General features: G+C 39.2%; 1 protein-coding gene and 2 pseudogenes across 3 annotated transcripts; 2 read left to right on the top strand and 1 right to left on the bottom strand.

The window, feature by feature from the left end:
* The first annotated feature begins 1,131 nt into the window (after positions 1–1,131).
* On the top strand, positions 1,132–3,766 carry LOC143624837 (putative carbohydrate esterase At4g34215 pseudogene; annotated as a pseudogene). The gene is made up of 3 exons (XR_013152183.1): positions 1,132–1,257; positions 2,553–3,144; positions 3,498–3,766. The product of XR_013152183.1 is annotated as a putative carbohydrate esterase At4g34215 pseudogene (transcript).
* A 785-nt stretch (positions 3,767–4,551) lies between these two features.
* Positions 4,552–10,364, top strand: LOC143624836 (putative carbohydrate esterase At4g34215 pseudogene; annotated as a pseudogene). The gene is made up of 2 exons (XR_013152182.1): positions 4,552–5,297; positions 10,053–10,364. The product of XR_013152182.1 is annotated as a putative carbohydrate esterase At4g34215 pseudogene (transcript).
* Positions 10,365–14,947: 4,583 nt separating this feature from the next.
* LOC143624835 (uncharacterized) lies at positions 14,948–15,268 on the bottom strand. Its single transcript, XM_077095341.1, has one exon. It carries the CDS (start codon positions 15,266–15,268, stop codon positions 14,948–14,950), a length of 321 nt encoding a protein of 106 aa, XP_076951456.1.
* Positions 15,269–16,023: the final 755 nt, after the last annotated feature.

The following is a 16,023-nucleotide window of genomic DNA, read 5'->3' as shown; positions in this document are numbered from 1 at the left end:
TAATTTCTATAATTTTAATGTAAATTGTAACTATATAAAATATATGATAATTTTGTTAACTGTTTTTTACTTAATGGTTAAAGTTTAAAATTTTCATCAATTATCCGTGTAATACACGGGCCTCAAATTAGTATTATACATATATATATATATATATGTATATATATATATATATATACTAAGCAAGATATTACCCACTATACACAACATATATAATAACATTAACACGCTACAATTACCAAACAAAACTTCAATAACTTTTAACCATATATATATATATATATATATATATATATATATATATATATATATATATATATATATATATATATATATATAGCCATACCTGCAAAGTCTTGAACTTGAATGGGGTTGTTGATTATGTTAGAGTATCTATATGCTCATTTAACTGTTATCTTTTCACTTTTCATACCTATATAATTAGTAGTGAATGTATATTTCTATACACATACATATAATATTATTTTACATATACGTATAGACATCCATGTGTGTATCAAATCATATATGTACTTATGCATATAAACAACAATATACTTTATATTAGACATATATGTATATAAAGTTACATCATATATCTTCATATGTGTACAACTTGTTGGATAACTAACTATACTAAATGTTACACATGCTTAAAAACATATATACACATATGTATTTTTTAATATCATGTTTATAAGTAATCATTTATTCAACAAATCGGTATATTACTTTCTATTAGGTTATGAACAATGATATATGTAAAGTTCACCTAACAATTAATTAGTACACAAGTTTGAACAACTAGCTACTTATTAGAACATTTATAAACATGCATATATGTATACATAGTTCACTTAAACTAACTATTATTCAAGTTTCAAAACCTAGATACACATATGTATATATTCCACCTTGTTATGAACCATCTTTGTTCAATATTTTCAAATCAATATATTGTCTAAAATCTCACTCAAACTTAAATTATGCAATCTGTTACAGTATGAGAGTCATAATTAACCCTAAGTTAGCTCATCATTGGCAATTTGTCACAAATGAAGAATTCTTAAAATCAAATCAATCAAGTTATGTAATAATCAACAGCCATAACATCTTAAATTTTATAAATCAATGACTGAAGACGAGACTAACCAGCAACGAAACCCTAAATCAGTGGTGCTGCGGAGAAGAGAACAACGTGAAGGTGCAAGCAAAGTGCAGAACAGTGGTGCATTCAACGGTGCATGGAGATCGGTGGTGTGACAGAGATCGGTGATGTGACGGAGATCGGTGGTGCGACGACGATGAATCGTTCATATGGTTGAGAGAAGGATTACATTTTGATTTTCAAAACCCTATGTTTACGGGTTGTAAGACATAAATCTCAAAAAAACGTAATTGCCCCTCCATGTTTTTATAATTACAAAAATACCATTGTTTTTTGAAACCCTTAATATTTAATATTTGAACCAAAATGGTTCTCAAAGTTCTCAATTTCAAAAAAGTTCTTTTACGATCTTACCCTATATATATATATATATATATATCCCAACCAACGTTATAAACTCATTAAACTCCTTTGCACTAGAGAAACAAAACTCTGAGTTCTTCCTTTCTTTAGATTCCAAACACGGTTAAAATCGCCGAGCATAATCCAAAGGCTTCATTCTCTTCCTTCAGTAAAAACAATTCCTCCAACGAGGATTTTTTAAGACATGCATCATGTGGTGCATTTACCTTAATTACACCCTTAATCCGTATGTAATTTCTGGAACATTTAGAATCTTATACTATAAAAAATTTAGGATATCTGAATTTTCAGAGAGGACAACATTAAGTTGAGTGTGACGGCTCAGTTTAACCAATTGACTAATTTAATGTAGCACATTATGACACATCCAACCAAACCCATAAACAATTTATTTTTGTCAAATATATCCATTTTTTTCAAGAAAAAAACAAAAAAACCCTAACTTAGTCATGAATCCATAAATAATATTTGTCCTTTATTATCTTGAAAAGACAACCACTCCAATGAATCAAATTATTTTAAGGCATTCCAAAAACTTTATAAAAAATTGTGTGCAGCAACAACCCTCATGAAAGAAAAATCTACTTGTAATTAAGATACACATTTTGTGTTTATTGATTAACTAATCTTTTTGTAAGTTTTTAGACGAATCTTTCAATTATGATATCAATGTATCTAACTGTTGGTGCGGAAATCCAACAGCAGACAATACAAGAACAAGGATATGAACACGAAGAACACGATGAATTGTTTCAAAACACACGTATTATTATACGTCGGGTGCTTAAGCACTATGATTACAACCACGTCTAGAACAACCTTAGCCGGCCAACTTACTAGTGAATGAACAACCTAGAATACTATACAATGCATTCTATATATAGGGTACTGAACACGCAAGCCCAACAATGACTAAAAGCCCACCGAAATCCATAAGAATCTCGGTTTACATACGTAACCCAAACAAACTAAGTACAAACCAATTAAGTAGGCCCAACACTTTCACTATTCAATATTCAAGAACATTAAAAAATTCCGTTTACTCATCTCCTACACCTATCTAGTAATCTCCACCACCATCAACATTGTTAATGCTACCACCACCAAGAGCATTTTCATCATGGCCGGCCAAAGCAACATGTCTGGCCGAGGTGGGGTTGTAAATCTCACCTAGGACGGCTACGCCCCCCCTAGAATCTTCCTCAAACCCTTTCATCCTCCGCCTCACTGCTAACCTCAGCTGGGTGGAGGCGGAGGAGCCCATCCACCGGGACATTGATGTCGCAAAAGTGTGTGGCGCCGGTCCCGGGTTAGCCTTTGCAAACTCATTGTTGAGAAAAGATTCGAGGTTTGGGGTGGTGGGGTTGATTCCATGTGCTATTGGTGGGACTAATGTTAGTGAGTGGGCTCGTGGTGGGGAGCTTTACAGCCAGATGATGCGGCGGGCAACTGCGGTGTTGTGCGGTGGAGGTGTTATTAGAGGTTTTTTGTGGTATCAAGGGGAGAGTGATACATTGACTCTTGAAGATGCAAAGGCATATAAGGAGAGATTGCAACGGTTATTTGTTGATGTGAGGACTGATTTTCATTTCCCACTTCTTCTTATAGTTCAGGTAAACTGTTCTTTTACAGTTCACATTCAGAAGGCATGTTAAAAATATTTTAAGGTTTAAATATAAAAGTATGTACTTAATTTGAAATAAAATATAAGACTACGTTATCTGTAAAAGAACAGAATATGGAGTTTAAACTCTAAAGTAATAATTAAACCGGTAAAGACATATTTGTTGAAAGAATAAAACAATTTGAAGTCTGATCTAGTTCCCAGCTCAACCTTCGGAAAGATTGCCGAAGACATTACAGAACATACCATGATCATTGATCAGACCAATTATTGTTGGTCAACTTTTGTAATACCTTTATTAACTAATTCAAAAAATGATTGATTTTTTTTTTAAAATTGTAGGTGGCATTGGCGTCTAGATCAGGACCGTACACAGATATGGTGAGAGAAGCTCAATTAAAAACAAAATCTTGTGAATTTAAGGACCGTCGATGCTATGGGCCTGAGCGTGCAGGAACCAGAATTGTTGCACCTCACCACACCGGCTCAAGTGTCTCTAGGCAAAATGTTGACCAATGCCTTTATCCATATCCCCAATCATGAGCATGTTTAACAGAAAGAATTGAGAGTTAAGTAAAACAATGAATTACAAAGATGTAATATATGAGAATGAACAACGTTTTATTGTTTTTAATTAATTTTATAAAAAAATAAAAAAAAAATTGTTGCTGGCCAGCACCATAATTTTTTTTTATTTTTAATATGTTAATTTTTTTAATAATATGTTATACAAGTGTCGTCAGGGGCGGATCCGGTGTTCAGTCAGGGGGAGCGTTTGCATCCACTCAAGTTCATAGTTTCCTTTATAAATTTGTAATATATTAGGTCCAAAGACCCAAGTGACCCATCCCAAAATAATTTAGCGACCCATTCAAAAAAGTTTTAGTGACCCATTCATACTTTTTTTAGTGTTCCAAACTTAACTTTTTAAATTTTAAGCCAAAATTTTTAAATCTAAATTTAATTTTGTTAAGAACAATAACAATTAGGCCCATCTTAGTTAAATGAAAATTTTGAATTAGTGGGAGACGAATAGATTAGGGTGATGGTGGTTTCACACTCAGTTTGACCCGACCTATTTTGGTTTGACTTGTTTTAGTTTGAATTGACGAGTTCTATGATTAACTTTTTTTGCACCCACTGACTAAATTTTCTAGATCCGCCACTGAGTGTCGTCTCTATTTTTTGCGTTGACAAGTTATTTTTCTAGCGAACTTTATCCATAGAAACTGAAGGCATGTTTACAAAACTAGTTAATATTAAAAAAAAATACGTGTGTAATGGAGAATGCGGACTTTACCATCGAACGATTTTTCTCTGCCTTTGTAGCTTATCTAGTTATCTCTGGGTCGGCTTGACCGGTCCAACCAAACAAGACCCGGCCCATCTGTTTTTATAAAAAAATGCCTTGTGTAACACAAGAAGCAATCACTAAATTGAATATGAAGTTTTCCCACAATTTAAAAACAGAATAATAAACTTTGCTTTAAAGTAGGGTTTATTAAATTCCTCTCTTTTTTTTCGTCTTCTAATATTCTATAGCTTTAGAATGGCACACCTACAACCAACAAAGACATGCTCCAGCTCTTTCTACTAATCTCAACCATCGTCCACGTGGCCAATGCCGCCACCAGCCGAAGCATTTTTCTACTGGCAGGCCAGAGCAACATGTCTGGCCGAGGCGGCATTGTTAACGGGACATGGGACAATTACATCCCACCCGAATCCTTCCCCAACCTCGCCATCCTCCGCCTCAGTGCGGACCTCAACTGGCAACTAGCCACCGAGCCTTTGCACCGAGACATCGACACCACAAAAGCGTGTGGTATCGGCCCCGGTATGGCATTTGCGAGTTGGTTGCTGCGAAAGGATTCGAGCATTGGGGTGGTGGGTTTGGTGCCATGTGCGGTTGGAGGGACTAACGTTAGTGAGTGGGCTCGCGGTGGCGAGCTTTACAAGGGGCTCATACGGCGGGCTCAGGCGGCTTTGACGGGTGGCGGCACCATCCGTGGGTTGGTGTGGTATCAAGGGGAGAGTGATACGGTGAGCCGAGAAGATGCTGAGTTGTATAAGACTCGGTTGCAAACGTTTTTACTTCATGTGCGGGCTGATCTTCTTTTGCCGGTGCTTCCCATAATTCAGGTGAGGTAAATAATAGGCTTAATTGGTTAATTTAGATGAAATAAAAACCTTTTTGTTTAGTTGAGTTTTTTACTAGCTTGGTATAGTTACAAAAAATATTTACTGTTTTGATGTACTTTTAAAAATATTTATCAAATTGGGTACTTTTTTAAAATCCTTTTTGTTTTTAACTTATCAACATATATCTTTTACTTCTTTCGATATATAATAAAATTAAAAAGTAAAATATTCAGCAAAAATAAGATTTAACATATTTGGTTGTTTACTGTATCAAAATTTTAAGAAAATTTCATAAGAATTATAAAAAAATTCAAAAAGCTGCATAAATTTAAAAAAAATCTGCAAAAATAAGAAAAATTCTACAATAATTCATGAACAATGTTAATACCATCCAATTGTCATCAACTGTCAAATTAGTTTCCTCCAAAGTGGTATATGTCACTGGCACTTAAACATTATTGTTTGATGTTCCATCTCCATCTACCTGAGTTTCTTCTCCAGTTCCATCTTCTTTAAACTCATCATCCGTATTACTATCAATCTCATCTCCAATTTCACCATCTACCACATCTTCCACATCATCATTATTTACAATAGCAATTTGAGACATTGCATTAAAATCCTCAATTTAAATCATGTTTGATATTGCATTAATCCTATTCATCCTGAATGATAATGCAACAACCTGAGATAAAATAAACAACACGATAAATATGATAGATAAATTAATTATATTGAAGAATCTGACATGCAATTTTGAATATATGGCACACAATCTGAATTATTATATCATGCTTATGTTAGTAAAATTATATATTATTATAAACATATTGCATACTACATTAATCATATTCTTCCAATGATGTGGGATTGTCAACATAAAGAAGAGGGAGGGGGCAATATCAAGCAGTGCCTCCGGAAGGTAGCGGACGGCCATTACACAGCGATGATCAAAGTCCTGTGTTCATTCGGGTTCGCGTCTGTCGGGGGGATACTTTGAGAGCATTGATTGATAAATATCCTGTGGTGGACCCCCCGACCATGCCCTCTGTCGTGCCATCGGAACCAGCCTTGCAGGTGGACGGTGATTGTGTGTTGGAATGTAATAAAACCTTCCCGAAAGTTACATCTTGTGGGAGGGATGGTTTGCGGGCCCAACATATTTTAGACGCTTTCTGTGGCCAGGGGTCTCCGACCGCCTCCGGCCTCTTAAAGGCCATCACTGATGTTGTCAACTTGTGGCTTGGGGGGGCTTTGTCCAAAAGTTCTAGCGGAGTTCATTGCTTCGGCACCATTGATCCCCTGTTGAAGCCTAACAATGGAATTAGACCCATCGCAGTGGGGGCCATTTGGAGAATATTTGTGTCGAAAGTCGCTATGAGTAAAATAGGGAAAAAGTTTGCTGCTTATCTAGGGGATTTCCAATTCGGGGTTGGGATCCCTAATGGGGCAGAAGCGGTATTGCATAGTGCTAACAGATTTTTGAGCGCGTTTCATTCTGACAGGTCCCTGGCTATGCTCACTATTGATTTTTCTAACGCCTTCAACGAGGTGGATCGGACGACCCTTCTCAGGGAAGTTAGCTGCATATGTCCATCCATCTTCCCATGGGTCCAATTTTTATATGCCCGCCCTGCCCGTTTATATGTGGGGATACTCATATCGGGGTTTTTACTGGGGTGCAGCAAGGGGACCCCCTTGGCCCTCTTCTTTTTGCGTTGGTCCTTCATCCGCTCATCCTTAGGGTGCAGGGGACCTGTCCCTTGCCCTTCCATGCTTGGTATTTAGACGATGGCACTAATATTGGTAAGGCTGAGGAGGTCGCTAGAGCGTTGGGCATTATTCGCTCAGAGGGGGCGTCTCTAGGGCTTAGGCTTAATATTTGAAAAACAGAGGTTTTTTAGCCGTCATGTGATGATTCGAAGAAAGTGTCGGGTTTATTCCCTGGAGAGATTAGCAGGCCTGCGATGGGAGTTAAACTCTTGGGGGGAACTGTTAGTCGGGATGCAGGGTTTATTCGGTCTTTGGCAACTAAAAGAGCTTTGAGGGCGGTTGAACTTATGAAACGCCTGACGGACCTGAGGGACCCCCAAAGTTAGCTCCTTTTGTTACGCTCGTGCATGGGGGTTGCTAAGTTAGTGTTTGGGCTCCGGACCTGTCAACCTGAACTTGTCAAAGAGGTTGTGTCCATCTTTGATGCGGGTCTGCGGAGGGCAATTGAAGATATTGTTGTGTGTGGAGGACCGCATTTTGGGGACCTCCAGTGGAGGTTGGCTTCCTTCCCTATGCGTTGCGGAGGCTTAGGAATTTTCTCGGCTGAGGATGTCTCCGCATATGCATTTGTGGCTTCCAGGTCTCAGTCGTGGAAATTGCAAGACCACGTCCTGCGAAACGCTGGTGTTACGGGGGTAGATCCTGACTACTCTTTTACACTTGGTAATATTTGAACAACTCTCCTGAACCTTGATATAGACGGTTTTACTGATAAGGATACCGCCCCCAAGAAACCTCAACAAACCTTGGCGAGTTCTCTTTATGGTAAACACGTACATGATTTGGAGGAGCGATTCGATATGACCCCGAGACAAAAGGCAGTTTTAGCTTGTCTCAAGGGGGCTCATGCCTAGGATTTTTTGACTGTTGTGCCCATTGAAGGTCTTGGGCAACGGATGTCGGCAGTTGAATACAGATCCATCCTTAAATACTGGCTTATGATTCCCTTTTTCCCTCCAGATGAATTATGCCCCATTTGTAAAAAAGCTTGTTTGGATAGATTAGGTGAGCATGCCCTCCACTGTAAGGAATTTCCGGGATTCAAGTATCGTCATGACTAGGTTAGAGATGTGTTATGGGATGTGTTAGACGTGCCGGGATCACAGCCAAGAAAGAGGCACCTGTTAACTTTTTGACTGATCCGTGTGAGAGAAGATCTACCCTGCGTCCTGCGGATGTTCTTGTGTTTGGCTGGGCAGGGGGTAAGCATGCGTGTGTTGACCTCACTGGGGTGTCCCCGTTGGTGGGGCTGAGAGACAGTGGCTTCGTACCGGGACATGCGGTTTTGAGAGCGGAGTCTAGGAAGGTTGCTAAGCATGAGACATTGTATTTGGAGAATCAGCACGTGTTCATTCCATTTTTCTTCAACACTTTTGGATCCTTAGCTCCCGAGGCGGTTCGCTTCTTGGAGCGGGTGCAAAAGGTGGTCCACAGTGACTCGTAGAGCCCGAGGAACCAAGGATTTATATTTAGTAGAATAGGCTTTGCGATTCAAAAGGGGATAGCGGCGGAGCTTGTTGCTCGCTTACCCATTATCCAGATGTAGTTCGTTTGTGTTATATATAAAAGGATCAATATTTTCTATGTTTTATAAACAAACTGCAAACTACAAAATCTGAAACATATATTTTTATAAGCATATATGGGTAATATCAACATGTAAATCAACAGCAAACTTCAAAAATCGTTTTTTTTTACGAAATCGGAGTCCCAACAACACAACTAAAATCAAAAAGTAACAGTAGAAACATGTAATCAAAATAAAAAAAAAACTAGTATAAACGAACCTGAATATAATCGAAGTAACCCTCGAGTGAACCGAACGCCGTCTACACCGAAACCGAGGTCTGAACGGATCTGATAGTGCGATTCGAACCAAAACTCGAATCAAAATCGTGGAGAGATCTGTTGCATGTTGCGTACTTGTGTTTGATTATGGGAGAGCAAACGCCCGAGGACGTCGGAGATACGGTTGAGGGAATGTGTGAAGCGTCTATTGTTTTTTTTTTAATAATGAAATTAATAAAAACTACCCATATTAGTAAATATTTTTAAAAGTACACTAATATGGTAAATATGTTTTGTATTTACACCCAACTGGTAAAAAATTCTTGTTTAGTTTACAATTTAAAGAAAATGCTTTTTTCTTTCGATAAAAATCAAATTGTTTTCTTATTACTATCCATTAATATTGGTTTGTAGAAATTTCTATATAAATAGTAAATTAAGTTTTCTTTTGCTGAAATTATAAATAAAAGTTGTGTGTTTTAAAGTTTGGCTTTTAGGGTTAATTAATTTTTATTTGAATTAGTTTAGTTTTATAGTTTATAAATTGACCATGAAATTTTGCACTTTAAAGTTTAGCCACAAAATTTTTATTTTTAATTTTGATATTTGATAATACTAAATACAAAGGTCTGTTTCTTGTTTTTCAATGTTTGTATGTTTTTTAACTCGATGTTCTAGTATAAAATTTATGACGAATGTAAGCGATACGGATATCATTATTAATATTTGTATTTATGGTTTCGATCAATATAAAACACGTGTCGGAATCATTTTGAGCATATCACAATTTCCCGTTTCTAAGGTTTTTGATTGATACGTATAATATGTGTTGACTTTCTTTTGAACATATCACAACTATATTTCTTTGATTCATTTCTTTCCATTACTATATTGTGTGTCAGTTTATATCAGTAACGTAATTAATCAAACCGATACCGACTGAAGCTAAAATTTCCACCGCATCGCTTGGATAAATTCCACTAATGTAAATTAGAATAACACATGTACATAAAAGTTCTAAAAACTTGAAGTGTATTTGCCTTTATATATTATTCCATGTGCACTAGAATGGTTTGTCAATTTCGTTATAGTAGTTTCAAATTAAACCAGACCCCTAACTGTGCAAACCCTAGGCCATTTACTTTGCAGCTATACTTTTATATTGGTGATAAACAAACTTGCATGGGGCTACAGGTAGCACTAGCTTCTGGAGAAGGGCAATATGTAGAGACGGTGAGAGAAGCCCAACTGGGAATAGATCTTGTGAACTTGCGAACGGTTGATGCGAAGGGTTTGAATCTTGAACCAGACGGGTTGCACTTGACCACACCGTCTCAGGTAACTCTTGGGAAGATGTTAGCCGATACTTTCCTTCAAAGCCAACCTTCATCCATCATGAGTAATGCTTCAAGAACACCTCCAAATTTTGTAAAATGTTTATTCCATAGTTTCTTTGGGATGGTGCATTTTTTTAATTTTATGTTTTTGTTATTTATTTGTCATTGATAGTTGAGATTCAAAAAAAAAAAAAAAAAAAAAAACTAACCTATTCAATTAATGCAAGGTGTGTACATAAAAAATTCATTGTATCCATTCACTGACATGAACACATTTTTTACTGAGATGTAAATGTTTTCCTTAACTTCATTCACAATAATAGATTACAATATATACAACTAGGAATCCCATATTTTAGGGATATATATCAACCTTTCAAATACAAAGATAAACATATCTCTTCTAAACTAATCGGGATTCTATTACACCCCCGCAGTCGAAGCGGGAGGAGGCCGAATGCTTAGACTGGACCTGAAGTCGTCGAATAATAACTTTAGTACACCCTTTGTGAAGAGGTCTGCTATCTGAAATCTAGCTGGGACATGAACAATCCGGGCGTGACCCTTTCTTACTTGTTCAAGAACAAAATGAATGTCGAGTTCGATGTGCTTGGTGCGTTGGTGTTGAACCGGATTCCCTGAAAGGTATATTGCACTAATGTTATCGCAGTAAACCAGTGTAGCCTTCGAAAGCGGTCTATGTAACTCCAGTAATAAATTACGTAGCCAACAAATTTCGGCTACCACATTTGCAACCCCCCCCCCCCTGTATTCCGCTTCAACACTCAACCTGGAAACTGTGGTTTGTCATTTTGAAGACCAAGACAGCAAATTTTCTCCAGAGTACATGCAATAACCGGAGGTGGACCGACGAGTGTCCGAGCAACCAGCCCAATCGGCATCGGTGTAAGCCCTCAGTATGAATTCCTTGGACGATGAAAGCGTGAGACCATAGCTGGTTGTGCCTCTAAGATACCGCAGAACTCGAAGGAGAGCATTCCAATGAGAGATTTTAGGAGCATGCATGTGAATGCATAATTGTTGTACCGCGTACGAAATATCCGGCCAAGTAAACGTAAGATATTGAAGGGCGCCGGGCAAGCTGCGGAAAAGGGTTGGATCAAGAAAATCTTCACCGCCATTGTTTATGAGTTTTGGTTTTGTACGACTGGAGTCGGGACGGATTTACATGTGCTCATTCCCGCGCGTTCCAGAATATAACTGACATAATTTTGTTGAGATAAAAAAAGAGTATTGTCGGTTCATTTAATAGAGAAGCCCAAGAAGAAACTAAGGGGCCCAAGGTCTTTCATTGCAAACTCCGCTGCTAAGGTGGCGATAAGGCTGACCCGTAGATTATCAGAGGACGTGGTAAGAATATGTCGTCGACATAGATTAGGAGATATGCCGTGTCACTCCCGCGATGAAATACGAAAAGCGAGTTATCACACTTACTTTGTACAAAGCCCATGGTGGTTACAAAATCTGTGAACCGTTGGTACCATGCCCGCGATGCATGTTTTAACCCGTATAAAGATTTCGTTACTCGGTAGACATGATCAGGATATTGTGGGTTACAAAAACCCATGGGCTGATACATATACACTGTTTCATTCAAATTGCCATGTAAAAACGCATTTGTCACATCGAGCTGGTGTGTGGACCATGACTGGGTCAAGGCTAGTGATAAGACGATGCGTATGGTTGCCGGTTTAACCACCGGGCTGAAGGTTTCACCACAGTCTACCCCCATTTGCTGGTTATTTCCGTCACATACGAGCCTCGCTTTATACCTTTCTAGAGAACCGTCTGATTTAAACTTGTGACGGAATAGCCACATGCTCCGTATTATTTTCATATCGTGTGTACGCGGAACCAATTCCCACGTCTTATTCTTAATAAGTGCATCAAATTTAATAGTCATTGCATGGTGCCATTCCGGTATGGACAAGGCAACGGTAGGATTATGGGGAATGGGTACGGGTGAGATAGTATTGAGATTAAAGGGTTGCCTCGGTTTGGATATTCCGTCCATCGACTGTGTTCTGATGGTTCTTCTCGAGGTGGGTGGTGCCGAGGGGGTGGGGGCTGTTTTGTTTTGCATTTGTGAAGTGGGTTCGGACTGAGGGGTGGTGATTTGAGACGGAACAGTGGTTTGGGCAGGCTGTTGAGATTGGGCTGTAGGCGGTTTGGGCCGTCTCGAGTAGGTAATAGTGGAGGGCTAGTGTGTTGTGTTGGGAGGGGAACCGGGGACGGGTGTTGGTGGTGTAGGGGGCTGGTTAGGAGTAGGATGGGAATTTCGGTTTGGCTCAATATGGGGCCAATGAGAGATATGAATTGGATCGGTAAGGAAAGTATAAGTTTGTAGTTTCGGTTGGTTAATGTTGCGGAATGGGAAAACGTGTTCGTCAAATCTTACATGACGACATATGATTATTTTATTATTAGAGAGATCTAGGCATTTGTACCCATGATGTTGAGTAGGGTACCTGAGAAAAACACACGGTTTGGATCGGTGTTGTAGTTTGTGGATGGTAGTATTTGGAAGTAAGGGATAACACAAACATCCGAACACTCGAAGGTGTTCGTATGTCCCGGTGATATAAAAGTTGGGTGGGGGTTTGATTGTTGATTGTTTTGGAAGGTAGGATATTCATTAAATATGTTGCAGCCTCTAGCGTGTTATGCCAAAGGTTGCTGGGTAGACTGGCTTGGGCTAGAAGGGTGCGGATGATGTTGTTTAAAGACCGAATTTTACGTTCAGCCTTCCCATTTTATGAGGATGTGTAGGTGCAAGAAAATTGGAAGAGCATTCCGTGTTTTTGGCAGAATGCTTGAAAGGAACTATTGGAGTATTCCTTTCCGTTATCGCATTGTATTTGTTTTACTAATCGTTAAAATTGGGTTTGGATTAATTGGTAGAGTTGTTTAAAATCATCAAGGACGTTTGATTTATGAGAAAGTGGAAAAGTCCATAAAAAATGAAGAAATCATTGATAAATACTATGTAATAACGATGTCCACCGGTACTTATAATTGGGGATGTCCACAAGTCACTATGTAATAAATCAAAAGGCATAAAACTAGTAGTAGAATTAGTAAAGGGAAGTCTAATACTTTTACCAAAAACACATGACTGACAGAGTTTAACGTTTGACTTATTACAAGAAATATAATTGGAATTTCTGAGTGACTGTAAAGACTCAGGACCCGGATGACCCAAACGTTGATGCCACACGTCTTACGAGATTGCAGCAAACGAAGATGGTGAGCGGATCTTGGATAGTATCTACGGCGTCAGAGGATAGAGGTCCCCAGTGCTATTGCTGCGGAGGATACGCGCCTTGGTCTTGAGATCCTTCACAAGAAAACCATAAGGGTCAAATTTAATTGAAACTTGATTGTCGGTTGTAAGGCGACGAACTGACAATAAGTTTTTAATTATGTGTGGGGCTAGCAGAACGTTATTAAGTTTAAGTGGCGGAAAGGGTGGTATTACCGTCCAGTCCGGTATGGTATTACCGTCGCCTACAATTATGTTTCGTGAGATACCCATATTTGAAAAAGACGAAAAATTACTTGGGTTATTTGTCATATGGTTTGAGGCGTTGGTGTCCAAAAACCAGGGCTGCTCCGGGGGGTGGAGTGACATAGTGTAAATAGCATGGTCAATATCTGTAGGTAGACGTGCACAAATCGGGTTTTTCTAATACCTGGGTTCGGGTATGAACCGGTTTCGGGTATGATCGGGTATTGGAAAATCGGGTATTGAGATAAATCGGGTAGGGTATTGAGGAGAAAAACTCAACCCTATGTACCCGGGTAGGGTATGATCGGGTTCGGGTATTGGAACCGGGTACGACCGGGTATTAATACCCGGTTTTGAATTTGTAATTTTTTTATACATTTTTTAATTTGTTTAAAATTTAAATTTGCTTTGTAATGAATTAAACTATATTATAAAAACCATAAATCCATTTAATTACAAATTATTTACTTAGTAATATGCATTTTACAAAAACTTAAACATAGAAGTTGTGAAGTAAACATAAAAGTATACTATAAAAACTCATGTATTATTTCGGGTATTAGAACATTGGTATCGGGTATCGGGTAACTGGGTATCGGGTATAAGGTATGACCGGGTTCGGGTATTTACGGGTATAAATCGGGTACGGTTTCGGGTACGGTTATTGACCTCAAAATGCATACACTATCCATACCCTACGGGTAGGTTCGGTTCCGGTTTCGGGTATAGAATACCCGGGTATAAAAAACCGGTTCCGGGTATTTTTTTCGGGTCCGGTTCCGGGTACGGGTATTTTGTGCACCTCTATCTGTAGGTGTGTACCCCATGGGGTATGCTTGAGTCGGCCTGGGGCCTAGAATGCCTTGTCTCGTGTTCTGTTGGGGCTGCTTGTTTGAGGTCGGATAATGGAACGAGGGTGAAGCGGCCCAGGCCTGCCAGTTTGTATGGGCTTGAGTTGTGTTGGGCCAGTGACCCAAGAAGGGAGCCTAAGGAGCATAGTATTCAAGTTGTTGCTGGCCTGGTTGTCCACGGCCTCTGCCAGTGTAACCTCTGCCGCGGCCGCGGCCACGTCCGCGTGTTCTAACACTTCCACGATCACTAGCTGCATCAGCGAGGCTGGTAGAGGAGGAGTCGGAGAGATATGTATCCGGTTTTGAGGAAGCCGCAAGGGCCTGACCGTCGTGTGTTGCGGACTGGAGTGACATGGCCTCTTCCGACTCTTCTTAACATAGCTTTGAACAGACGGTATTGAAATCTGGGAGCGGCTCTGTGTTCCAAATAATGGCGGCGATGGTGTGGTATTGTTCCGTTAGCCCCCCAAGCAGCTTTAGTACTAGTTGAGTGTGAGAAAGCGGGACGTCAACGTTTGCGAGGCGGTCGGTGAGCACTTTAATCTCTTGGCAATAAGAAGCCATATCCTTGAACGATTCCAAACGTGTATTAGTAAGTTTGGATTGTAGATGAAGAGCACGAGAGCTCTTGTTATCTTGGAACAGGTTCTCGAGGGTGACCCATGCATCATGTGTCGTTGTGTTCTTTATCATGATTGTCTGGATTAGGTCGTGTGAGATCGTCCAGTAAATCCATTGTAAAACAATCGCGTCAATCCGCCTCCATTGTCCTGATTTGTGGCAGCACCTTCAGCAGCCTTGTCTTTTTCGGTAGAAGTAGAAGATTTCGTGGCCGGACGTGGAGCAAGGTGATTGTCTACAAGATAGGCCGTGCAATGGATCCGGAAGAGTTCGGACCATGTGTTGTATTGAGCATCTTCGTTGTTGAGGGTAATGGGGACAAAGTGTTTAATGTTGGACACCGTTATGGCTGGATGGAGTTTAGCCTCCATGTTCGAAGGATTAAGGGAGATTGAAGGGATACGAGAATAACACAGAAGGAGAAGCCGATTGCAAAAGAATCGGCTACGGTTAGGAGAGGGGATAGGATCTTAGGCTATTGATACCATGACGGATGTAAACGTTTTCCTTGACTTCATTCACAATAATAGATTACAATATATACAGCAAGGAATCCCATATTTTAGTGATAAATATCAACCTTTCAAATAAAAAGATAAACGTATCTCTTCTAAACTAATCGGGATTCTATTATTTACCAAGTGCAATTTTAACTTTTAAGACATGTGGTTTTGCAATACGAATTGGTGAATAAACGGGACAAGGTTAATAAATAAGCTTGGTCAAGTAGCTCGTGTCTCGAAATTTGCTCAAAATCGGATTTAACAATTTCTTTTTCCGAGCCAATGCTATGTGAGTACTTTAACTCGCACAATTTAATTAGGCAT

Source organism: Bidens hawaiensis, unplaced genomic scaffold (assembly GCF_021521415.1).
Source record: "Bidens hawaiensis isolate Kalapana, Puna unplaced genomic scaffold, B.hawaiensis_p1.1 tig00003983_1, whole genome shotgun sequence".
Lineage (NCBI taxonomy): Eukaryota > Viridiplantae > Streptophyta > Magnoliopsida > Asterales > Asteraceae > Bidens > Bidens hawaiensis.
The sequence above is the reverse complement of the archived record's forward strand: the minus strand, read 5'-3'. Positions and strand labels throughout refer to the sequence as shown.